Source organism: Nelusetta ayraudi, unplaced genomic scaffold (assembly GCF_046127955.1).
Source record: "Nelusetta ayraudi isolate G7.1 ecotype Tasmania unplaced genomic scaffold, CSIRO-AGI_Nayr_v1 ptg000063l, whole genome shotgun sequence".
NCBI lineage: Eukaryota > Metazoa > Chordata > Actinopteri > Tetraodontiformes > Monacanthidae > Nelusetta > Nelusetta ayraudi.
In genome coordinates, this window is record NW_027466113.1 from 868,926 (window position 1) to 895,482 (window position 26,557).

General features: G+C 44.2%; 1 protein-coding gene across 2 annotated transcripts; it reads right to left on the reverse strand.

The window, feature by feature from the left end:
- Positions 1-455: 455 nt before the first annotated feature.
- On the reverse strand, positions 456-25,818 carry ncalda (neurocalcin delta a). 2 transcript variants are annotated; one of them, XM_076041299.1, is made up of 6 exons: positions 25,487-25,818; positions 25,135-25,264; positions 10,933-11,343; positions 4,741-4,846; positions 3,484-3,603; positions 456-2,931 (listed from the first exon to the last, which is right to left on the reverse strand). In XM_076041299.1, the coding sequence occupies exons 3-5, from the start codon at positions 11,308-11,310 to the stop codon at positions 3,506-3,508; spliced, it is 582 nt and encodes a 193-aa protein (XP_075897414.1). In that variant the 5' UTR covers positions 11,311-11,343; positions 25,135-25,264; positions 25,487-25,818; the 3' UTR covers positions 456-2,931; positions 3,484-3,505. The 2 variants fall into 2 exon arrangements, with proteins under 2 accessions (XP_075897414.1, XP_075897413.1); XM_076041298.1 differs by lacking the exon at positions 25,135-25,264.
- Positions 25,819-26,557: the final 739 nt, after the last annotated feature.

Here is a 26,557-nt window from a genome sequence, read left to right on the forward strand (position 1 = left end):
AGATGGCTTGGCTCCAACCCGGGGAAGGGTCGGACAGCGAGTAACGCTGATCCCTGTTGAACTCCTCTCTCCACTGCACAGCCTGACTCCGTCGTTGGACTTTCCCTGTGATCGCACTGATGCCAAACACCCTGACGTGAATCCAGCGATTCCACTGAAACTCCTTTGTGACTGACTGTGAGCAGACGCAACCACGTCATTAGTAGACAGCGCAACAGGGGAAATAGTTCGGTCAAATGCGGGAATGTGATTGCGGCAGATGGGCAGTCACGCAATCGGGGATGAGTAAAATGAGTGTTTTCTTTTGTGGCAGCTAACACACACACACACACACACACACACACACACACACACACACACACACCCAACGGTTCGTTGAGGACGGCGGGAAAAAGCTGTGTCTCGAAATGTAAGTGGGTGACAACGACACTAAGTTCGCTAAAACAGCAAAACTATTTGGGTTTAAGTCGCACGGGTGGAGATCACAAAAGAACCCACGGTACATAATAATATTAACAACATGATATTCAATCCCGCTATACCATATTGGTACAAAATTGCTGCCTGCTAATAAAAAGTGATGTGCGGCTTCAAAGTAAAACTTTATTGACAATATTTTACACGAGTCCCCTCCGCCGTGTTACTGTCCAAAGTTGTATTAAACCATTGCCTACTGCGTCAGCGCTGAAAGGTTTAGCACCATCTAGTGGGCCATAATGAATTTATATTATACAGGGTGTTTCACAAAAATCTGACATCGTTTTAACAGCAATTATATTGAAAACTGCCAAGTCTAGCTCAACGAAATTGAACAGTTTAGGTGTTGAACATCATAAGTTTATTATGGGGCCAATGTCATGAGTGTTCAATATGTGCACCGCCTGCGACACGGCACACGTCAACTGGGTGTGCCGTGTCACAACTGGGTGACTGTGTGCGAGCATATTCCAAGACACAAAATGGCTCCTCTTTGGGAGTGAACGCCATGGCTCAACCTGAAAACATAACAAAAATAAAACATTAAATATAAAATCCTGTTTCTATACATTCTGTGAAAAGTTGAGGTGATTTCAACAAGAATTGCCAAAATTATTTGCCTGCGAAATGATGTCAAATTTTTTGGGACACCCTGTATAATCCTCCTCTTAGGACGCGAAATCAGAGGCAACGTTAGAATGATTTCCACACCTGCCTGCCCCTAGTATTTGGACTAGGTAGTGCTACCACAGTGAGAAACCAGACCAGGGGGTGCAGCCAAGATGGTAAGTGGAGTAAAGTCATACCGTCCAGTGGAAACAACAAACAAGCAAAAAAACCAAAAAACAAAAAAACCAACAACCCCAAAAATGTTTCCTTCTGAGAAAATTCTTATCACGCAGCGCTTGTGTTGTGTAATATAACACACTTAAAATTTCACTTAATACTGTTAGCTGGGCTCACTCTATTTGATGGAGAATATAGAAGACATTTGGTCCCGTCGACAACCGATAAAACAACAGCGTCTCCATATTGTGTGCTGATCATTCTGAGTGGTGCTCTTTTCTGTTTTCCTCTACCGACTTATTCACACGGACTCGCTGTCAATAACACTACGTACTATAGCTAACACTAAGAGGCGCTGCAGCGTAAAGCGCCGCTGGCCCGATTAGCCGCTGACATCTATATTGGTACGGAGAAAAAAAACCAAAAAAAACAAAAACAAACTAACAAAAGCAACCCTCACATGCACATGAAAAACATGCATTTGCGTGGTCGAGCCGATGCATCCCTTCACGCACCCATTCAACATGCGCCACTATAAACGTCTTAAAAGTGACAACAGAGATCCTTCACTTCAGGAGGAGGCTGTTGGCATGCGTCGCGTCCCGCAACAGCTTAAATAAACAACAACAACAACAAAAAAATGATGTGTAATTATTCTGTAATTATTATTTCACAACTTTGGGTATGTACTGAGTTTCAAGACAATCAACAGTGATCTACACGCGTCGGTTCCGCGCCTGTACACACCTACGTCGAAGTCAAACCTGCGAAAAAGAGAGACTTCTTCTCCTTTTTCCTCTGTGAGCCGCGAGGCTGAGCGCCGCTCGACAACCCTCTTCGTCTTCGCCGATGCCGGGACTCGCTGGGACGTGGGGGGGGGGGGGGGGGGGGACAAAGGGGGTGACGAAGGGGTGAGTTCCATCCTTCAATACGCCAGTAAGACCGAGTCCCTTTGTCCCAGCACAAAATATGAAATGAGTAAGTCTTATGAGTTGTTGTTTTTTTTTTTTGTCGAATACACAAACACATTCACGTACAACCAAACCCCCCCCCCCCCCCCACACACACACACACACACAAAAACACAAGAGCAGTGAGGCAAAGGTCACAAGGACTCACCGCAGACGAGAGAGTCTCATCATCTACTGTTTGCCCTGCTGTCTGACACCACTTACAGCCCTCCGCTCTCTTGAGTTGACACACTCTCTCTCTCAATGCACACGCACACACTTTGTCGAGGATACACACTACTTGAGCGACGGAGGCTGCAGAGGTTCAAAAAGAGCCCGCAGAGCCAAGACGGACGCACATACTCCAGCTGATATTTACATCCTCTTGCAGAAGCTTCCTCGGAGCCTGGACACGCAAATCAGGGGTCGGGTCAAAAAAAAATAAAAATCATAAAAATCCTTAAAGTTCGGTCCTCGTCTTGAAGGTTACAAACAGATCAAGACAAGAGAGGGAGGGGTGTGTAGTGAGGAGGAGGGGAGGAGGGGGTCGACTGGACTAATGTGGCTCCGCCCCCCGCCCCTCCCCCGCCAACTCAGAAGTCCTCAAGTGCACACGGAAGGCCCGTCTTCTCTGTCGTCATCATCAGCCGGTCATTCTTCATCATCGCTCTGCTCCTCAGTAGAGGGGTGGTGGCGCTCAAGGTCACCCAAAGAAGCACTGCGGGGGTCAGAGGGGGAAGAGGGAAAGGTCAGACTTGAGGGTCGTGTCAGTCAGTCGGTATCAGAACTCCTCCACTGAGGAGTTGTGAGTTGGCAACCAATGAGGCACTTGGAGAGAAGGACCAATGCCTACACATGGAGGCTTTCAGAGTACAAAGTTTACTTTGCTTCAAAGTGCCGACACCTTCGACACCCCGCTCCAAAATAACTGGCCACCTCCTCCAGAGCCTTTAGTATTGGTCCACCAAAAAAAAAAAAAAAAAAAAAAAAATGCAAATAGTCACAAAAGCCTGTGAGAGTGAGGATGACCCATCCCACACCGAGCCTCTGAGCAGCCTCTACGCTGGCCAGCAGGCAGCAAACCTGGCGCTGCTCACATCTGCCCAAAGCTCTTCATAGCTTCACAGCTCGTCCCCGAGTTCACCTTCAGAGACTGTCAGCCCACTACACCTGCCTCGCTGTGCTTCCAGATAGATAGACAGACAGACAGACAGACAGACAGACAGACAGACAGATAGACAGACAGACAGACACATAGATGGAGCCTCACAGGTTGTGTGGATGCCTCGTCTTTAGAACTGTCCAGCACTGCTGGGGTCGCACTGCAACAGGCGGACGATGGAGGGGTCACTCTTGGCTCCTTTGATAAACTCCTCCAGAGACAGCTTGCCTGAAATGAGGTCAGTCAGTCAGATTAGACTATTTGGTTATTTACCATAAAAGTTTTCTCTTCTTTTTTTTGGCCCAACCATCAACTGTGATCTTCTAATGTCTTTGTCTATAATCTATGCTGAAAATCAAGCCGCTTTACCGCTTTTTAACAAACAGCGAGTATTGTGAGTAAAACACTCTTTATGACGACATAAAGCAAGGCATGTGTGGTTACAGCATGGGAGAACATAGGTATATATAATTTTATGCTTCCTCCTACCCCTTTTTGGACATGAATAACATTATTTTTATGTATATTTCACTGGTGTTTGCTTACTTATCCTATTTTTTTTTTTTTTTTTACTTTTCTTTTGTATGTTTTGGTTTTGTATCCCTTTTATTTTCTCATTTTCTTTCATGTTCGAAATAAATAAATAAATCATATCAAAAAAGAAGACAGCAATCTCGTTTTAGTGATTCTTGAATCACTGTCTTCGAGATGTGCTATTTATTACCAGCAGGTGGCAGTGTAGAGACCGCTCACCCTGCGGACGTTCAGGCCTGGACCCTAGAAAACTTGGCTGGCTGACAGAGATTTGGCTGCCTTGTGACTCTCATTAGAAGAAATAAGGAGCGGAGGAGACAACAACGAGTGCAGGTCAGTGCACCCCCCCTCCCCCTGAGTTCAACTTTCTATTTCTGTTCCGCCCTGACTCTCTCTCTCTCTCTCTCTCTCGCTTTGTTCTCCCCTCGTTTGCGCATATCTTGGCTCTGCGTGTCCTGCGCTCGCCGTCGAGGGGGCGTGAATGCGTCCCGCCGGAAATATAGTGCAATGTCACATGTGTACAGAGCTGCGGATCGGTATGTAAGCAGCTGGATCGGGCTGGAGAGCTGCTTCACCGAGTACAGCAACGCCTATTGCGACAAGCCCACTGGAAACTGGGTGCCGACTCACTCAGACTGTGAAACATGAGAGCAAATCCTTTCTCTTCTATCCCATTACTTCCAATCCTTAAATACGAAAACACAGAGATGGGCTTTCTTTCTTAATGACGGTAATAGATTTAGATTCCACCGCCGGAGGCCAAACTATCGACAGAGAAAAAGCTGCGGGTGAAAAAGGAAGGAAGGGAGGAAGGGGGGAAAGAACCGTTACCATCTCGGTTGGTGTCCATCTGCCTGAAGATCTTCTCTGTCCTCTTCTCAGGCGTTGACTCATCCTCGGGCATCTTCATCACAGACGACACCATCTTGTAGATCGCCTGCGGAGAGTGTGACACAAGGCTGCCATGACTCCATGGATCCTTCAAATATCACTTTCTCCCCTGGCAGCACTGAGCGACTACTGCGGATGTCCATAGTTGGGGTAGGGGCATTTCACATTATAAAATTACTTTTGATTGAAAGATGTTCTGCTATTGCCCTGAGTGCAGGATGAAGGGGAAGTGCCCATTAGTCCGACAAATTGCCCATTGGTCCGACCTCCCATTATGGTTAGGGTTAGGGCTACGGCTGGGTTTAGGGTAAGTGGAGGTCGGACCACTGCCCTGCTCCCGGATGAGGCGGGTATTGAAATGAATGCATGGATGGATGAGTGTTCTATTATTTTAGCAACATTCTTCAGCATGTTTTTCCAGAACATGGGTGACTGGTCACAGGTTTCACAGCGGTACAAACTGAACTAAACTGAAAATTGAACAAAACTGTCGTAAACATACATATACAACTGGTATCCTGGTCGAGTATGAGTAGAGAACTGGACCTCGGTATCGGTACAATACCCGACACTGGTATCTGTATCGGTGCATTCCTAATTATAATAAGTTTGCAAGCTTGCTTCTACTAAAACTCTGCTGTTTCCTTCACTCGCACGAGTGACATCCATTCTGCTGTGTCACACACAGAAGGAACCAGTGAGTTTTTCCACATCTCCACACTTGGCTCGTGCCGATCCACCATATTCACTGTTGGTGATCACTAGCCTGGTTCTACGTCCCTCCCGCGGTGTTGTGTCTCCCTGGCTCCCTGGTGCATTTCAGCAAACCGCAAACAGTGAAATCAACAGGCCCGCTGCCTCAGTCTCTAATAAGGGGGCGGGTTTGAGGGGAATGAAAGCTGACATGTGAACAGACGAGCGCCGATTGTGATTACAGTGCAGCGGGAGCTCGAAATAGGTGGCGGTTATGCCTCCCATTGCACAGTGGCTCGGCTCAGAACAAACAGTGGCCACAGCTAATATCAGTCTTCATTTCATCCATAATGGTCTGTTATTAATCACACTACTCCAGATTGCTTCATATAGTTGGGGGGTTTAGCCAAGGGTGCATAACAGGGCCTGTTGGTCTAAACCAGGAGAACCACTGAACTACATCTGAAGCTTCTGTATAGTGCAAAATTCATTATAACATTTTCTAACCATAGAGTGTTGGTCTGTAACCTGCCAATCTTCTTTTCTTTTCTTTTAGCTGCTACACTTTGTTGATGTTGTGTTGTGCTGTTGTGCTACTGGTCTCTGTAAGTCACTGAATGGTTTCGAGTCCAGAGTACATCGAGGAAATGCTAAGTGACTCTGAGATCTGTAGACTCAGGTCAGATAGTGGAGATTTCAAAATAAACATGGGGAAGCAGCCTTTAACTGTGATTCTGCATACAAATGGAATAAGCTGCCAACAGAAGTGAAGTCAGAACCAAGTGTGAATGTTTTTAAATCCACGTTAAAGACTCTTCTTTTCTCTTCTGCTTATAATTGAGTGCTTTGGTTCATCTTGCCATTTTATGATCAGCGCTTTTATTGCTATTCTCCTTTATTACTGATCTATTTATGCATTTCAATCTCTTTTTTTCTCTGCATTTTGTCTTTGAAGACTGTTCTTTGTTTTTTAAGTCCCTTTAAAATGTTTGAACTTTAATCATGTAAAGCACATTGGGAGTTGCCTTGTGAGCTTGTTGTGATGTCACAAGGCACTCAGATAGTTCTTGTAAGACAGTATCTATCTATCTATCTATCTATCTATCTATCTGTGTGTGTGTGTGCAACCTGATAGTCTGAATGAGGAAAAGGTTTCATAACCTTTGCAGCATGCGAGCTTTCAGACGACGACGAGACCACAACAGAACCTCCCGTGAGGCTGGAAACAGCCTGAACCGCAGTTACGTGCGGACAAAGGGCAGGAAGTGGCTCTCAGCCGCAGCAGCGGACCTCGCAGCTTCCGACGACGGGAATCTGGGAAATAACGTGACCTCCTCTGAACTACCGTAACCGCATCATAGCATGCAGATGAGGAGCAAGGCTGAGATGAACTGTCCGCTAGTTGGGGCTGATATGTGCCAGCTGAGCCAATCCCAGGGGTTCTCAATAACACCCACACACACACACACACACACACACACACACACACACACATGCATTACCAAAACCTCCTAACAAAGCAGTTACTCCTTCCGTCCCTTGCCAGCTCTATTAATTCCACTCCCTACTTTGTTCAGTTTGGCTAAATTAGCAGCGTGAATCCTCCTTTTTTTCCCCCTTCGTGCCTGTTTGCTCGGCAGACGGTGAATGCCACAGGTGAACGCCGGTCACAGGTTGGATGTCAGCTAATAACGAGCGGGCGAGTGAGTCAGAGTGTTTGGTCCGTCTCCCTGCGCTTCTCATTTTGTCCCTTTTCCGAGGAGGACAATAGGGGCCAGCCCCCACAGCCGGGCTAATTATGAGCACCAGCACTTACGCTCTCTGCAGGAAGGGACATTAACGAGCCGCATTGAGCCGCGGCTCCAAGTCACCGCGGCAAATGCTTTGTTGCTGTTGTTGTTGTCGTCGGCGGCGGCGGCGGGGTGTGAATTGAAAACAAAGACCACAGGGAGGGACAGCGGCTTCAGTCAGATGCTGCTTTACTGGCTGCAGTCGTATCAATGAATAGTTCCAATTAGTCAATGGAATTTCCTCAATGGACAGGTGCAGTAGCATTGTCGCCCCACGGCAAGGAGGTCACAGGTTCGACCCCCCCTGCAGCCTGGGCGGTTTTTCTGTAGCTGTGAGTTTGCGAATCCTACTATGGCGCCGCCAAAACTAGGCCTCCTCACTTTCTGAGCCGCCCGGCTTGGTCCACGAAACGTTAGAGCTAAAGTTAGCGTCGCGTCAGCATCAGAATAAGGCTTAGGGTTTTATTAACCTTTACTTAACCAGATTAAAAACCCACTGAGCTCACGACCTCTTTGACAAGGGTGACCTAGCCAAGAGGCGGCAGCAAGTCGAGCTAAACAGGCTAGCCACACAGCGGCAAGAGAAACATTGAAAAACAAAATGCAAACCAGTCAACAAACAACGTGCAGGAGCAAATTTTCACAGCAACAATTTAAGCACTTAGCATGTTCAAAGGATTTCCGCTGTCATTTTTTTGGAGTCTGTCCAGTCCGAGACGGAGACAAGGCCCTTAAAAAGTGGTCTTGAGACGAAGACCAATCTCGAGTGCTACAACGCTAGCATGAATAGAGCAACCGAGCAGCACAAAATCCCCAGCAGGGGGTGCCAACATTCATTCATTTATGAAGCCTGAAAAAAAAACAAAAAAGAAAATTAAGATGTAACATCAAGTCACTTAAAGACTTTTTGCAGAAGTCAGCACAACCTGAAAAATCCTGCTTCCTCTTCGGTGCGGAGGCGGCCGTGCTTTCAAACACGAGAACGAAAACAGCCGGAAAACGTGTGAATGCTGCGTTCAAACGCGGACGGCCCTGATCTCCTCTCTTGGCGGCAACATTTTAACGCTACTTAAGCACTCTTCTGCCCTTATTTACTCAAAGTGCGGAGCCCTGCCGGCGGCGCGACCTGAGCGTCTGAGTCACTTATCGCCTTCTTTTCTTCTGTCCTTCAAAAAGCTTCACCTCTAAATGGAACGTGGGAAGAAGGTTGGCGTGGTCAAGACAGAGAGGAAGTGGCAGGTCTGAATCAGTGTGGTCTGGGAGGATTGGGGGGGGGGGGGGCAGAGGGGTGGTGGGAGGATTGCGGCATTTTAAAACATGACTCAGTTTCAATTCACGGTCTGCCTAAAAACTGTGAATGGATCAAGAGCCACCCTGCCAGTGTCATCCTTCCGTGACACTGAACACTGCATGTTATGATACGAAGGAAGAACTGAAGATGAACGCAACTTTTTGCTGAGGTTAAAACTGGTAAGAGACCTGTGGAAGACCTGTGGAAGAGACCAGGTGCGTGTTCTCTATTGAAGCCGGAAGAGAGCAGAGCTGCTCGGCACACACCGTGTGCAGTCGCAGGCACGCTTGTTTGATAGTTAGTTTAAAAAAAAAAAGAAAAGACGCATCACATCTTCTATAAAATCCTAAAGATGATTCTTCAAATGCGAGGCTGTGACGACCTGAATAATTACACATCACCGGCTGGTGGAAAAAGTTCTCATGTGACTCCCCTGCCACACGGCAACACAACACTTTTTGACCAATGTGACAACGGATTAAAAACTTGGGCACCGAATTTGGGCAAATCCACATTTGCAACGTAGGAGAACCGCATTTAGGAGCCATGTGACTGATTTTTAATTGAAACTTTACTCTACTTTAAATGCACGATATTGTATGGTTACCGTGACAATTTTAAAACATTAACTTCCTGGTTAACGCTTTGCTTAACTTCCATATCTGTGTTGCTGTGTTGTGCTCTATTTTTGGGTTGCACTTCTACTAAAATATCTGTCAACACTCTCTTAGCCATTTCTGCACTAAGGAAAGAAGCCACTGGGTGTCCCAGAAGTCAAAACATGGCGCGAGCAACTCGTTTGCATCATAAATAATTAGCAGCTCTGCAACTGCCCTGCGAATGCTGCGGCCGTCAGCCTTCAGACAAACTGGTCTACAAACAAAGCAAAGCAAAGCAAAGCAAAGCGAGCATTCCTGTTCCATCGGCAGGCATCGATCGCAGCGTGGAAACCATAGAGTCCACAACTAGTGAGTGAAGCCAATATCAAAGATAAACATTTAACCCTCCAACATAAAATCCAACCCGCGGTGAAGACAAATGAAATGGTGATGGCACAAATTGGTAACTACACTGCTGTACCGCTAATAAGAGGATTTCTCTGCTTATTTTATACTGTTGTTTTGAAACCGTTGGGCCTGTTTTCAATGGAAGACAGTGTTTGTTTTTTTGTTTTATAGATCCAGGAGGCTTTTGTTTGGAGCTGATAGCTTTCAGGTACAGGGCAGTGGGATACAGTGTGTCAGTGTGAGTCGCTCTGACACAACTGGTTACATGAGAACTTGTTGTGCAGGAAATGACACCCATGTTTTTTTTTCATTAAGGTGAGCCGCTGTTTGCAGCAGAGCACAGAATGTGTTTGTGAATCTAATACACGGATCATAAGCGTTCTACACAGGCCCTGAACCCCAATCTTTAGAAAAGCAACTCTTATTGTAAATAGTTTCAATGGACAAATAGAGACCCCCCCCCACACACACACACACACACAAAAATGTTAACGAGAATGTTTACAGGCCAATGGCCTTCAGGTTGGAAGACTGAGGATGGGAGATAAACACATTTTCTCATCTTTCAAGCATGACGTTGTTTTTGGCCGCCTTTGAAAAGCACAGAGGACGTAGAGAACGTAGTTAATACTTGTATTAGACAGAACATGCGCAGATAAACACACGGCGAGGCTAAAACACATAAATACAGACTAAGGAGTGGATAGAAATAACCGGCGGAATATGACGAATATAATACTCCTAATGTTAAAGTGTTTATGCAGATGTGTATCAGGCTGGACGTGGCTCCGAGCCGGAATGCTCTCTGGCACCCGTTGCATCGTTCCAGATAAGATTTCAATCTCGCTTGGATTAGATAAGATTGAAGGAGGCCAAAGTGTTTCGAAAATGAGCTTAATTGTCAGGTCGGTGTATTAAAACACTTTTCCTACACACAGCAGAGTATTTTTAAAGTCGTGAGCTACGCGTGCGTGTGCGCGTGTGCGTGTTTTAAACGCAGGCTGTAAATGCGGTGCTGCGGGACCTTCCCTCCCTCTCTCTCTCTGTGAGACCCTTAGATGGAAGGCACATCCTTCTCCCTGCATGTAGAGGAGCTTCCTCCCTGGACGGAGGCCTTCTTTAAACACCAGCACTGGATTTTCCACGTCTCATAAAGACAGTGTTATGGATAGGATGACGGTACTATTAATACGGCCGTGTTTGACGGCCACTGCCCTGGCTAACGTTACAGCCTGTGTGTGTCATCGCTTGCGCAGACAACCCGAGCAGCCCCCCCCGCACCCCTCTCACCTCGGGCCATCTATTCTTATCTCGCTCAACCTGAATCCGCATGCGATCTGAATGGACGCACCTGAACGATCTCCAGCATCTCGGCCTTGCTGATGTACCCGTTTCCATCGAGGTCGTACATGCTGAAGGCCCACTTCAGCTTCTGCTCCAGCTTGCCGCGCGACGTCACGCTCAGCGCGATGATGAACTCCCGGAAGTCTATTGTCCCGTCGCCGTTGGCGTCGAACGTGCGGAAGACGTGCTCGGCGAACTTGGAGGCGTCTCCGTAGGGGAAGAAGTTGCCGTAGATCTTCTTGAATTCCTCCATGGAGAGGTTCCCGCTGGGGCAGTCCCTCAGGAAGCCCTTGTACCACTCCTGGATCTCGTGCTCGGTGAAGTCGGTGCTCTCCAGGAGGTCTTGCATGACCTCGGGCCGGAGCTTGCTGTTCTGCTTCCCCATGTCTGCTGGTCCTGTCTGTCGGTTGGTTCACAGCTGGGGAAGAAAGACAGGCGGAGGAGGTTTTTTTTAGTTTACCAGGCAAGTAACAATGCAGCTCTTTCCTTTATGCTATTAGCCACTTGGAAGATACATGAAGAATAGTCAGAACAGGCTCGCTAGACAAAGCGCATGGGAATTTCTCTCAATGTAGCCAAGAAATGCATCATGATGTCTTGGAAATCTGACCCACCCCCCCCTTCTCATTGATAGATGGTTGCTTGAAATGAATAGTTGCATACCCCTGGGAAAAAAATCACATATTGCCTCAGAAATCAGTACAACACTTTTTTTTGAAAATATGGCAACCATATCTGCACTATAATCATTTATCTGTTATACCAAGTGTCTAAATCGGTAATAGTTTCATACACTGGCCAGTTTGTATTTTATTTTATTTTATTTTATTTTATTTTATCAGTCCATTCGTAAATATAGCCAATCCTCATTTAATATGTGTGTCTATATAAGCAGAGACATCACGGCCTATAAGCAAGACACAAGAGAGCTTTTGGATCATCTTCAACAATCGGTTCATGATTTTCTTTCAGTCTTTTGGTCCCAGGCCGAGTTGGACTTGTGTGTTTTTAATGGGCGCGACACTCCAGGAATTCCAACAATGTCAACTCTTTTTATTCCTCACGCCATTGCCGTGATGGAAACAGCGTGAGCGTTTGAAAGTCTGACTTCATGCAAAAGTCGGTGCATCTTACGGCTTCTCCGCACGCAGCTCAATTGAATTCATTTCTATTACATCTGTAAAACGCACGGGTTCGGTTCGCACGCCGTCCTCAGAAGTGTGACTGCGTTGGGGACGACGGTGCGAGCATCCCGCCTTGCAGATGTTGAACTGCACAGGCTAAGACGCCCCTCTTTTTTACACACTATTGGAACTTTCCATGAACAACAGCACCTTGTGTCTTGAGTGCACCCGGGGCCATATGGCTAACATGGGTTTAACTAGGCTATAAAATCTCTCTCTCTCCCTCTCTCTCGCCAAACAGACACCAAACACAAACAGACGCGGCTCACTTGGCCACGCTGAAAGGGTACAAAAGCAGTTGGGCGCTCAACTGACATCAGAGCCGGTGAGTGGTATCAAAGATGCCACCTCTTGAGGGTATTCCTGTTCTCTTCCTGGATGTCATGTGACAGTGTCGGCGGCGAGGATCTTAACGAGCGCGTTTCGGCGCCTTCGTTTCTAAGCACGTCGTAAAAAGAAAAATGTCAAGCGCTAATGAGTCATTATCGACATGTGACACACTTAGAGATGCATTATATTACTCACGGACAATAAAAGTTATAGTGCCCATAAAAATCTATCTATTTGCAAGCTGCGCCGTTGCCCAAACCTGAGACAGGATGGTACGACCAGGACATTAGTGCCATAAAAAAACACCTCGGGGCTACAGATGTTAGGCCAAGTGATGGACTATAGTCATTGTTCTGGTGTGTTTATGACTGGCGGCAATGATGTGTTAACATGGGCGAGATCTGAGCGGTTCATTACAGGCATTTCAATAACATCCATCCATCCATCCATCCATCCATTTTCTACATTGGCTTTCTACATTGCACTTCGGGTTGCCGGGGTTCCGGCTGTCATTGGGCGAAGGCGCACTGTTCATTGCAGCATTTCAATAACATCGACCAAAGTATGAAGTCTACAAAAATATTATGCAAAGCCACGGAATGATTTTGAATGAATTTACTACTTAATTGCAGTTAAATTAACAGTTAAAATTCAGTTGTACACACAACAAAAATGTAAATGACTTTTTTTTTTGGGACATTTTTTAAAATATATATTTTATATCCCACAATTATGCATATACATTTAAATTTTTTTTATTTTCCTTCCAAACAATGACCTCTTTGGACTTCCTCATGTGACAGTAGCAAGAAATGGTGACAGCAAGTCACCACAACATGAAGTAGCAACAGTGGAAGACTTATCACTATGTCTTTCTTAAGTGCCATTACGGTGACAAACAGGAAGAGCCTGGCCACAGTGAGATTGTGAGCTCAACACAGCAGCCGTAGTCTCGTCTTTGAACGCGTGGCTTGAGCGAATGCACGCTCGCATGCTAGCATGCATGCCGTCGCGGCGCGAGGCAGGTTGTTTAAATCTTTCAGGATGGCTTTGGGCTTCATCTGAGAACAGGAAATAACTGGCTTGTGTATGCTAAGCCACCTTGTAAGGAGAAAACTAGGCGGAATTGCCAAACAACGAATGTTTATCCTCCAAGTCGTCTTGTTTAGTCAACTGAGGCAGTTGCATATGCATATACACAGGACATACACAAGCACAGTATATTGTAGCTATGACTATGTCCACTGCAAACAGTCTGTTTATTGATCATCTTTTAGTTTTTTTTTTTTTTTTATTTTATTTTCTTGTATGTTATGGTGATGAATTAAAGATGATATGAACAACACCTACACCTTCCAGTCAGTTGGTGTCGCAGTCACGCTCGTGTTATTGTTTTCATTCTATCGGTTGCCAGGTTGACACTTTTAACCACTGCTGAGAAGTTGTACGCGCTATAATGATAGCTTCAAAAAAATCTCACAAATATCTATCAAACTACAACATGTGAATGTATACAGATGTAATGTCACCAGATCTAGCAGACAATATCATATAATATCAGTGTAGTTGTACTATGGGGTACAAAGATATGTATTGGTTTGGTTTGTCTCTGAACTTGCCCAAATGTTTCCATTATGATAGATAATTTTTTTTACATTATATTTTATTTATTTAACAAAACAATTTCATCTACTATTTCAAGATTGTAAAAGTCTTAGTTGCGATTGAAAAACTACATTTGTTTTGACTATGATACCATGAACAGCAATCCCTTATTTTCCACATGCACGGCAGCTATGCGACACATGCTATACTTCACATGGTCAGCAACGGAAGATGAGGTGGCAGAGGAAAGAGCCCTGTTGAGATTTTAGATGCTAATCAATTGAAGATAAAAGAAGTGTGGATTGAAAAGAAACAGTGAAATCTCCAGGGGGGAACATTTAGGATGGGTGTTTGTCCTGTATGCAGTAACATGGCAGCGGACTGCACTAGCAACTGTCACGGTGCTGCTGCAGCTACAATGACATTCAGACCCTGTCCGCCGTTGAACACGCACGAAACAACAACACACAAACATCTTCCATGAGAGTGCCACTGTACCCCGTCGCTGGTGATGACGCACGATTTACAGTGTGCAAACATGCACACTCAGCACAGGATTGCCGCGTTCTTCCTGTGTCTTTGCGGGTTGGACTTGTTGTTTGTCTCTCTATGCGGCTGTGCGTCTTGTCCAGGGTGTGAACCCACCTCCACATCTTCCTACTGCCACCCCGAGAGTGCAGCTGAACATGATGAAATGAAATTTCATTCGTGATACCTTTGTGATCATAATCCCACGACCTCAACTTGAACTTTAGAAAAGGAACACTTTTAGACGATGCAATGTCATTAGCTGGCCAGCACCACAGAGGCTTTTTTTTTATCCATCTCGCTTCCAGTTCTCCTGAAATCATTAAGGCTCCTGTTGCTCAAACCAAACGCATCATCATCATTTAAAACGAGTGCGCGCGGACAGAAGCTGTGCTGAGTCACACCTGAGAACTTAAAGAGAACCTGAGCACAGCTGGTTTCATCAGATCCGTGCTTGCACTACAACCGCTTTACAGACACACACACACACACACACACACACACACACACACACACACACACACACACACACACACACACACACACAAACAAAACGCAGATGTTGTCCCGCCGCCTCATTACCAAACAAAGGTTTTTGTGATGGGCAAAACAAAGCCCCGCCACGATGAAAGGCTTTGAGGTGAGAGCATGGCGGCGTTAATACCGCATTAATCCATGGTTCATGCTATTTTTATTTACTGATTTGATCCTGTCCAGTCACTGACTCGTGTCACGGGTCAGTAGATCTGTCAAGCCTCCGCCTCTCCATTCATAAACTCCTCCTTCCATATTCCAGGTTTCCATACGCTCTCATCCATCCTACACGTAGGGAACTCGCTCTCGACTCTGATGCAATTTCAATGCAGTTACCATGGCAACACTCAGCAAAGTCCCACAGCCATTGATGAGCTGTCTGCTTGAGTGCGCCGTAACACGCACACACACACACATACACACACTTTACAGTCAGATAGACAGAATGGGTAATTGCGTGAGTGTGTGTAGGTGGAGAGGTGGCTGTGTGGGTGTTATGTGAGGTGAGTAGCAAGAAGCCAAGCGAGATAAATATTCAAGCAGCTCCCCCCCCACTTTTGCACAAACTGATCTTCATAGGTACTCCACATCCTGGCACCAAGATGGGCAATTCTGATTCGTCCGTACAATGACCGCAACGAAGCCGGGCCATTAAAACAGGCTGGTGGACCTCCACAGGCGCTTTCCCCAATGTGTGATGACTCATTAAGGAAAATTTTTAATGAAGGGGACTGGGACTGAAAATGTGTTTACAGAGAAAACAGGATGAAACAATGTTTTTGTTTTCCGTCTCCCCACAAGATTGGCAAGATCGCCACTGAGACGACAACTTCCTCGACACACACTTACTCATAAACTTAAGCAGAACAAAATAAATCACCTCTGACTTGGGCTTGATCTTCTCCTCTCACCACTGAATAAAAATATGAAAGCGCGTGGAAAAAGAGGCAGCGAATGTGGAACAGCAACTACTAAAACAGCTTTGATTTAAACACCCACACATGCAGTATTTATTCATTTTCTGTTATTTGCATAAAGGGGTGAAAACATTCAAACAATTAGACTTTACCCTGAGTACTGCAAAAAATCTAAAAATAAAGTATCTCGCTAAAAACGTACAAATGGTGCGTAGTCACGACAAAATCAGCAACGAAAACAAACACTGAAAGCTGTTGAATAATATGAGCTTATTTAGCGTATCTGTGGTCAGTCATTCACACACAATGTAATACATCAGTCATATATATATGTATATATATATATATATATATATATATATATTTTTAGGAATGGGGGTGTTCATCCTTTTTCTTTCTTAAGGGAACATCTGCAATCTTAGAGCGGTGAGTGCAGGTCAGCAGCTTCACACTTGGGAACAATGGACCGCAGGAACAGCAGCGAGGGGTGCGGGGAGTTCAGAAATAGGACACAAAGACACATTTCAAAGCTGAGATTAAAATAAGAAAAGAAAATGCTGATGAGTGGAGGATGACCACGTCTACTAACATCCTACTAGGTCGCAGTGTAAACACGGCTGTTCTCTATTTTCTGTACCAAAGGGCCATTTGATCACAACGGTAATTACTAAGAAAACAAACCACAGTTTTCTTGACTTGGTTTTTAAAACCAGCAGCGGGCTTTCTTTTTTCCCTCTGAGTGGCCACAGTTGTGCGTTTCACTAAAATGAAACCCATTCCGTAGTAGCCTTTGTTTCAAAGAGACATCCGTAAGGAGCAAGTTCTCCCCATGTGCTTCCTGTCAATACTCTGGCACTGGAGGCGAGGACGCAAACATAGAGACAGGCACTGGCGGGCAGCCAGGCAGTAGCTTGGATAGAGGATGACCCAAGAGTGGGGCAGAGAGGTTTGTGCTGCTTGGACCGAAGCCAACACTTCCAGGATCTAACTTCTTCATTCTGCCTTTTTCCCTCGCGATGAACCAAACCATGCTAGTGCAAATTCAACCTTACCAAAGTGAAGCCAAACGCCTAAACAATGTTTGCCGGACTTCACAGGTGGCCCGGGGCTTGCATGCTGGTCAGCCTGAATGTGCCCACATTCAGTAGACCCAGGTTTGCTATGCTAACAAATCTGATAGGAGGATGGCACATTGCACCCACTGGTTGTACCAGTGAGATGCTGGAAATGGCACAATTCCTTGAGTAAGCTTCAAATTCAACCTGAGGATCTGCAGTATCTGCACGCTGTTGCTGCAGTGCAAAGAAAAGACGCCCTTTTATTGACCCCAACCTGGGAAATTGGCCTTTTCGGCTTTCTGTTATCATGTATCAGTATAAGAGCAATTCAATAGCCAGCAACAAATAAACAACAAATGTGATTTTTATGTTTGCTCGCTTGCAAATCTAATATCTACGTTTATTAATTTCAGTTCATTTCAATTCTGGGGAATTAGCATGTGTGAAATTGCTCCCTTTATATGCAATCCCTATTTGTCTACCAAGGCACCTGCTTGCTTCTATGAGCCTGTATCTAATTTGTTTGGCGCCCTTCATGTGGAGTCCTGGTGGGAGCTATCTGTCCGTCTGCTGCTGGATCACTGTTAATTGGTTAGGTGGCTTGTTCATGGGCCACAGGGGGAAACCAATGTCTTTATGACCATTTGTGCACCCAATAACTACAGCTGCAATATAATTGTAACACAATGAATTTGCAGTTGATTCATCTAGCCGTGGCTGAGCGATGCCCAGTAAGCGCGTTAATGATGATGTCCTCAGTGAGGCATTGCAATTGACATTTATAACCACGTTCAGTCAGTTGGATTAGTTGGGCTTTACAAGAAGCTTACTTCACTGCACAACAACTGAACGGCCATGTGCTCAAATCATTGTGGTTTAGCGCAACCTTGAACTGACAAAAGCTCTGGCTGGCACCACCAGGGAGGAAGTGGAGAGATCAAGACTCACGCCGACACAAAAGGTTCAGAAAGGTGCTCAAAGAGGGAGCTCTCGCCTCACTTAAATCTGTGTTTCACATTACATGGGAGTAAGGGATGCAAATGATCAATTCATTCATTAATCATTAGTTGATAGACCTTATCAATTAATTGATCGATTAATGATTCATTGATATGCAGCGATTTTTCCTGAGAACCTAAATTTCACAATGAAAAATGAGTAAGGAACACATTATTTAACCCTTAAATAATGTTGAGGGTCCCATGTGACCCATTTTTAGATTAGAGAACAGTAAAAACACCCTAAACATTTATCCTCCGACTTTAAGTTGACTTCTAATGGGTCGCATTTGAACTTTTTTTTTTGTTGTTTAAAGTTGTTGAAGGTATGTTATGACCATCACAGGTGAATTGCTCTTTCCTGCCACTACACTGTTATAATGATATTAAATACCTGTGTAAAAAATGTTCAATTAGTTGCGACTAATTTAATTTAATCTATTAAATTCTTAATCGACAATTAATCAATAATCGATTAATTGTTAATATCCCTACATGGGAGTTTTTTTTTAACTTATTTGTTCAGAGATAATGACATCAGAATTGTGGGTCTTTGGGTAATGTTTTCGCAACAGATTAGCCTGCCACCATGTCAGAATGGTAAGCCCAACCTCGGGCATGGAAAGTCCACTTCCATCCATCAATCAGAGGGCATTTTCAAATTTGCTAAATCAGTTACTTCATCAGTCCCCTTTGGGGTGTCAAATATGCCGATAAAAGATGCTGCAGAGCAAAAGACCAGCTGGAGAATGTACTGGTTGTCACAGAGTTAGGGTCTATTGTGTCTAACAAAGTGTCCAGTGCTAGAGAATAAGAGAGCGAGAGAGGGTGGAAAAAGGGAAAGGGAAAGAGAAAATGTGACGGGGCAGAGCCTGGGAGAGCTCGGAGATGGTTCTTATTGAAGAATCCTCCTGGGGACGCAACAAAGCTCAATCTGCTTCCTGTGGTCAAAGAAAATATAGAAACAGGATATAACATCACGGAAAATAGCGAGCGGAGCGGAAGTTGCCCAGCAATTTAGGTCAAGGGTGAGGATGGAACCAAGGAAGAGGGATGTGCGCTCTGGTGGTTGAGACACTTCTTCTGTTTATTAGAGACAGAAGTTCTAGCACTTTGATGCAGATACACTGTTGTGCATGCTATTATTGAAAAGGCCATATGCAAACAAACCCAGATTAACTTTACAGATCAGCTGTTGGGATCAGCAGGGGCAACCTCCAGGGGCAGCCAACAGTGAAGCTATGACCATGTGTCAGATTTATAAAAATCTATTTGTTTCCATTCCATTCAATTTTCCCCCTATTTTTAAGATGTTGTAGCTTTTTATTTTTTTTTGGGGGGGGTGGTACTCACAAGACTAGCTACTGGGAATATTTAAATGAAACACAGATGCTAGTTTACGGTTCATCCTTCACAGTTTGGGTTTTAAAATCTAGAATTATCATCAAAATGTAGGCTACTCCTACTGTGACCAACAGAACAAAGTGACACGAATGTTCTGTTTGGTACACAGCCAATAATGTGCACAGTGTCCAGGCCTGCTACGCTACTGCGGCAATAAAGAAAAGACTGTGATATTGAGTTGAACATTTCTCCAATAGTCTTTAAAACAAAATGTGAGGCAGGGTGGATTAACTGCTTCTCTAAAAGTTAACCCAAAGACTAAAAATAATGTCTTATTATGCAAGTCTGCCTATGGTGCGCATAATTAGTCACTAAATATGATAGCACCATAGGGAAGGAAAGTCCTAACACAGCTGCATCTGCACAAACAATATTTAGGAGCAACATCTGTGAAAACACAGTGTGGGGTTCACATGAACGTACAAGCTGGTGCACATCACACGGAAGAACAAGAGAGTCACTGACTCAAAAAGTAATTTCCTGGTAGATAGAGCATTCAAATGACAAGCTAAAGATGTGGGTCCTGCACTCTTTTTTTTTTTTTTTTTGGCTCACATACCCCGGCAAGGAATGTATCCTGCTGGCCAAACATCTTTCCAAGCTCTGAGGAATTCTGAGTGGCTGCGTGTCTGAAATCCATCAATTTAAAACTGCTATAATGTCCTTTGAAAAACAACCTTTGAGAAAAAAAATCCAATTCATATTCTGAAATATCAACTTCGTCCACGCTGGGATAGAGATAGAAAAGCTGCAAAATGTTAATATTCAAAAGTGAGTTCATCATCCATCCACACATTTTGCTCCTTACTGAGCCAGCGCTTCTTTTTTTCAAACTGGAAATACACCGTTGCCCATAAAGTTTGAATAACTTGTTTCTACTTCTTCAGCGCTCACCTTTGATCAGGCGCAGTGATAACTGCATGCTTTCCAATCACCCCGGTGAAATAAATTCATGCACAACATTTGTTTTCTGCTATAAAAGACAGAAGACAGAAATATTTTAGACCAAGTATTTGAGGAGTAAAAGCTTGTGCACTTTTATCGCTCGACTGTTCGACCATCAAATGGTCCTTCATGCCCTCCGCAGTTTAGTGTACACACATAAAACATACTGGAGATGTTTAGTGAGCAGATATATGCCAAATTTAGACAAAGCTATGCAGAATATTTGAGAAAAAACAACCAGCTGAACAAAAGTTATTATAAAAGTTGTATTAACAAATGCCCGAGCAGAGTCATAAATGACTTTCTGAATGTTTAATAAACTTTTACATTAATAACTCATGCCACAAGCCATTATTTGTATTATTTTAGTTCAATGTTTTTTCATTACACTGCCTGTATTGATTTAGTCCTTTTTATAATACATTCATTCTAAGAGGCCTTTATGGAATCCATTAGACCTAATGTATGAAAAGTAATGTTCTCTAAAGTGTTTTGCTGATGTCACTGTCTTGTCGCTTCTGCTCTCACAGCTTGATCACGCGCTGATGTCCCAGTTTCCAAAACACATTAGCGAAAGCCACAGAGAGATGCTGTATATTGACGTGTAGTGGTATCCTCCTTCTGTTATAATGATCGACAATTTGAATGGCCGAGGTAAAGCAACAAATGGAAGTTGTTTGAGAGTATCGGCAAAACCAGCTTCCTTCAATATATATTAATCCTATTTCAATATGAAATAACAACCTCAAAAGCATTTGGTAATATTAGACAGAATGTCTAATACATCAGACATTTTAAATTAAGACTTAAATAAACATACTTATAATTGTCAGTCATCCTATTGATGTTTTAAAATAGACTGTTTATTTTATGTTCTTAGAAATAACAGCAGACACTGTGAAGCTAATGAATAATAAAACCTAAAAAGGGCCATCGTCTTCTCTGTCTTGAGGCCAGCATAATAGATTAGTGTGAGTTCTTTCTGGAATGAAAAAAAGAATTGGAGACTATTGACAAGGGTTAGACGACAAAACGATGTGTGGCAATTATGTGGGGCATCTGCACCCCCCCGGGGCTGTATTTTCAGTTGGGTGACCTATGACCCTTTAAGAGAGCCTATTGGAGTATGGCGAGAAAATAGCCAACCAGCTCTCCCTGCAAACTGCCACAAACATGTCGCTCCCTGCAAGTGTGTAACTGTGACTGTGTGCGAGTCTAAACCTACATATGGCTGTAATTTATGACATTTATTTAAGAATTTGAATATTCTAACAGCAATTGTCTCATAATTAAAAAACTTTTATGTAACTGTATATTACATGTGTCAAAACACTTGCTTCCTCATGTATTTGTCTTCTTTTAACTATCCCCCTCGAGTCCAAGGCCGCACTCACTCACTCATCGACATTTGTTGGCACGCAACAGATGTACAAAAACTTGCTATGTGTGAAATCCTCAAGTGGCTGAAGCACTAAAGTCCAAATGTGTAAGAGAAAAAGTTGTGGACACTCTGAGTGTTAAAATCTCCTTTTGACACTGTTAGAATAACTCCTGAAGTTGAGCCTGTTATCATTGTCACTGCTTTTATTTTAATAAGGGAGCTTATATTTTTATTTATTTATTTATTTTTACAAAATGATACCGTAACACAGTTGTCCTGCTGAGCAAATGAAGCCATCTGTAGTGACAACTTATGAGACGGTGGAACGAGGTTTATGTAAGAGGTGTTTTACCGGGCGACGGCACTTGTGCAAACTTGACTAAATGGATAATGACACAAACACTAGACATAATCTCACAGGTTGTATATGTTGCCGAGAGAGGCCATACAAAATGGATTTACTAAATCAGTTTCTAATGTATTAAACATCCTTCACAACCACAGCTCAAGTATCTCTATTAACATTAACGGTCAGAATCAGGCACTTTTAGACACAGTATCCTCGTTCAATCAAACGGCGGCCGGACCTTGGACAGCAGTTGGCCAACGGCAGGAGAAAAAGTGAGAAGAACCCTGAGAGGAAAAACATGTCTCCCCAAATGTCTGCCTCTTATCTCTGAGGGTTGTTCTCACTCCATCTCTCTCTAACTCTGTTTCCTCGCTTTCTGTCTCCCTCCCTGGCTCTCGTCGTAAGTCAAAAGTTACGTAAACTGCCTTCAACTTAGTTTCCACTGGTGTTACATGAGACTGTCTCAAGTACGAAACAGGATTTGGTAGACACTCTGTTCATACAGTTGTAGTGAAGTTGAATGGATACTTAAGTTGAACTGATTTTGAAGGATTTTGTTCACAGATGTGGGTAAAAATATTGTTGCATGTGGGCTTTAGGGAATAGTTGCATGTTAAATATAATAAAACAGGTATAGAGACAGTTGATCTATTTTCGCTCTTTGCACGAACAGCACTGAAAAAAAAAATGTTGTAAAAATAGTGGTAGTAAAATATGTGTGACCCAAATACAGTATGTGGTTGAGAGAAAAATTGAGAGCAAATCCATTTTATTGCAAAGAAAGACACCAACATGTCAACAGTGAAGGGAAACATAAGCAGATACTATTAGCAACAATCCTACCGCATTGGTGCATGTAGTGCGGTTAGCCCGAAACCGTCAGTCTGAGACAGTCTCATGTCACTCTATTTATTGCAACTTTGAATAATGTCTATAAGTGACACATTCTGACAATAGCTAGAGCCAACAAAAAAAAGATTAGAATAGTAGCAGCATTTATAAAATCTAAACTTAGTATCTGTTTTATACATGACTCAGTAGTCAAATAAACCAGATATACACTAGCCACACACACACACACACACGCGCACACACACAAACACACACACACGTGCGCGCATGCACGCACACACACCCACCCACATGCCTGCACAAACATGCATGTCTAAGTTGCAGGATGTGAGATAAAGCTTTCTCTTGCATGCTGGATACTCTATGGTGGCACTATCGTGAGAAAATGAGTTACTTGGACTGACATGAACGCAGACATGAAGATGATTACATTGGGTGTTCAAGTAACCATTTCAGAACAGAAAGACCAAACTTCGTTATCTGCCCTCAGGTACAGAGTCTTGGCGAAATTACGCTTTCAAAATATATTGTTAATTTGTGCTTTCAACCAACTGCAAGGTCATGTTCCCCTTTTTGTCCGGTCTTATCCCAAACTACTAATTTAAGGGCCCTTCACCCTTAATATATATTTTTTTTAAGTATTGTAAAATGCAGTGAACTGTGAACTTGTTACCAAGACATTAAGATTTTCATATATTAAAACTTCTATAAACTAACACAAAAAAAATGAACAAGGCCACCCCAAAAAACAAACAACAAACTGAATAACAACAATAACCTTCTGAAGTGCTTTTATCTTTAAATGATTTTTGTCCCCAAGGTGTGCCCTGTGGAGAACGCAACATCACAACAACCGTCGCACCAATTACCTTGCTCACTTTCATTAGCAAAGAAAACAGGAAATATGAAGCAATAGTTCAACATGCTGCCAAATTCCCTTATTGCTGTAATCCCCACAGTCATATAAGTAGGGACGCGAACTGAGCGTTAACGTATTCATCCAAATCGTCTTTCACTGGGGACAAAATGTCCAGTAGGGTTGAGGACCGAGTGATTACCATTCCATTAGCAGAGAGCTTTAGATACCTATTTTTACACTGCTGACTTTTGTACAAGCAAAACAGACAATGCCATATGTGAGTGTGCAGTGTGTGTATGTATAAATATGTGTATATGTATATACATATAAACGTACACATACATACGTAAAACTGTGTAAAGATCAAGAAAGACGCTGTGTGAGGTGGCACTGTGTCGTTTGCTTGTTCACCGAGCAGCTCACGCCTTAAAGACAACAGGCAGTACTGACAATTAACAGCAATGCACCTACTCATATGACTGCAGGCAACAGGTGATTTGCCCCCCCCGCCAAAAAAAAAACTCGAACTACCCCTTTAACTTCTGCACGCTGCCAAAGCGCCTGCTTTACGTCGATGGCGTCGGACCACGTCTGCCGCCAAAGGACTTTACATGGTGTCAGAGACTTCGTTGGCTCATCTCCACTTCATTAAACTGAAGGAGGGAGGCACTGCTGGCAGTGGACACACAGAGAGCTGGAGACGGAGGCAGGAGAACGTGTCCGGCACCGTGGTGAAGACCCAAGCTGCTTGTCATGCACATCTCCCGTCAGTCTGACCTATTTGAGCCGGACAAGGGCCTGGTATGCTTTTGTCTAAGACACACAGGGAGGCAGGGAGGTGTGTGTGTGTGTGTGTGTGTGTGTGTGTGTGTGTGTGTGTGTGTGTGTGTGTGTTGGGGGGGGTTTCTTTGCTCCATGCAACTGAAGCCTGAAAAAAATACAAAAAAAAATAAAAACTAGCAAAAAAACTAAACTAATACTTGTGAGCTCATGGCGAAGAGATTCAGACTTTTGAAGAAAAAAAAATCCTTCCAGGCTTTTGTCACTAAATCAGAGGGGGTGCAGGTGGCAGCTGCTCTGCGTCCCCCCCCCCCCCCTCTCCCTGCCTGTCTCTTATTCTCTGGCAGACAGAGCCAGCAGCAGCTCCAACCCACACTGGTGCCTCTAACATTAGCAACGCTCTGAGAGGAGAAACCATGTGGGGTTGCTCATCACTTAGAGCTATGCACGACGTATAAGACGCACGGCCCCCGTAATGATCACACTTGCCTTCAGTCGCTCTTATATCACAGTTTCCCCCCCAGCGGGGAGCCAAAGATGTGACTGCGTCCGGAGAGCACGGCTGCTAGTTTCCCACAAGATCCAGGGATGTCTTCCAAACGCGAAGCATCGTTCCTGCAGCTCTTGGCTTTTCATTTCGGATGAACAAATAAAGGAGGAGTTCCCTGGCATGCAGACTCTTCCACTCTAAGGGCTTTCGCCATTCAGATAACTTGACTCCAACCCGCGAAAAGATGTCTTAAAAACAGCTGCAACTTCCTGTTTAACCCTATAAAAAAAAAAACCCAAACCCAACCACTTGCTTGCAGACACCGAGAGCAAAGACAGGAAGCTTACCTCACTTTGTAGCAATGTGGAAGCTGCTCAGCAGTCCATCACACAGCACTTTCTCTCTGGACTAAGTTTGAGGAGGCAGCAGCGGCGGCAGCGGCAGTGGCAGCAGCAGCAGCAGCAGCAGGAGACCGAGACGCAACAGGCGGGGATATAAAGGAGCGAGAGGAAGGAACTAAAACGGGAGCAAGAGAGAGAAGAAGGAGAGAAGAGCGGGGGAAGGTGATGGACAGAGTGATTCAGACAGAGCAGAAGCTGACTGACAGAGGCTGCAAGTCTGAACAGAAGGTTAGTTAAAAGCCCACAAACTCATTCGATCCCCCAGCCTGCCTGCCTCCCTCTATGGCTTGACGTCACCGTGGTCACATGACCTCTCTCTGGTGTGGAGGGGAAGTAAAAGGGGAGGGAAGACGGGGAAAGTGAGCGAGCGAGCGAGTGAGAGAGTGAGCGAGAGAGAGAGAGAGAGAAAAGCCGACTGATGGAAAAGCCGGCGTTGCCTTGGTAACAAGCACACTGCGCTGCAATAATTTCAATAGGTTATTTCACACACACACACACACACACACACACACACACACACACACACACACACACACACACACACGTACTTTACAGATGGCTTAAGACATAGTCAGTGCTGCACAGACTGACTGTTGTAAAAAGGTGAACGGAGTGAAATATCCAGTGCTGAAACAGAAACTAACAAAAATGTGCTTTCTACTTTTTTTATATTCTTTAATGCAGAATTTGAAAACAGTATTTGCAAAAAAAGATATACATGTATATTATATATGATATTGTATACACTGTATATTCACGGAAGACTACATTTTGATACAACCTACTCCGTGTAACGACGGAGCGGTCAGTTTCACGTTGACGTCTTCCACGGACACGTCAACATCTTCAAACTGGTTCTGACATGCCATTGTTACAAAATAACACTTGAAAGAATAAATGAATGAATATATCGTCATTGCACAACAAGTTGCAAAGAAATTAAAAAAGAAAAAGAAAAGAAAAGCTGACTGACACTTTATCAAACGCAATACTGCCTTGAAGCCTCTCCACAATAAC

Excerpts from the sequence above, each read along its gene's own strand:
- ncalda (XM_076041298.1), bottom strand. The coding sequence starts at position 11,310 with ATGGGGAAGCAGAACAGCAAGCTCCGGCCCGAGGTCATGCAAGACCTC. Across the intron at positions 4,847-10,932 it reads AGATGCTGGAGATCGTTCAG|GCGATCTACAAGATGGTGTC; the intron begins GTGCGTCCATTC and ends CACTCTCCGCAG. Across the intron at positions 3,604-4,740 it reads GATGGACACCAACCGAGATG|GCAAGCTGTCTCTGGAGGAG; the intron begins GTAACGGTTCTT and ends ACCTCATTTCAG.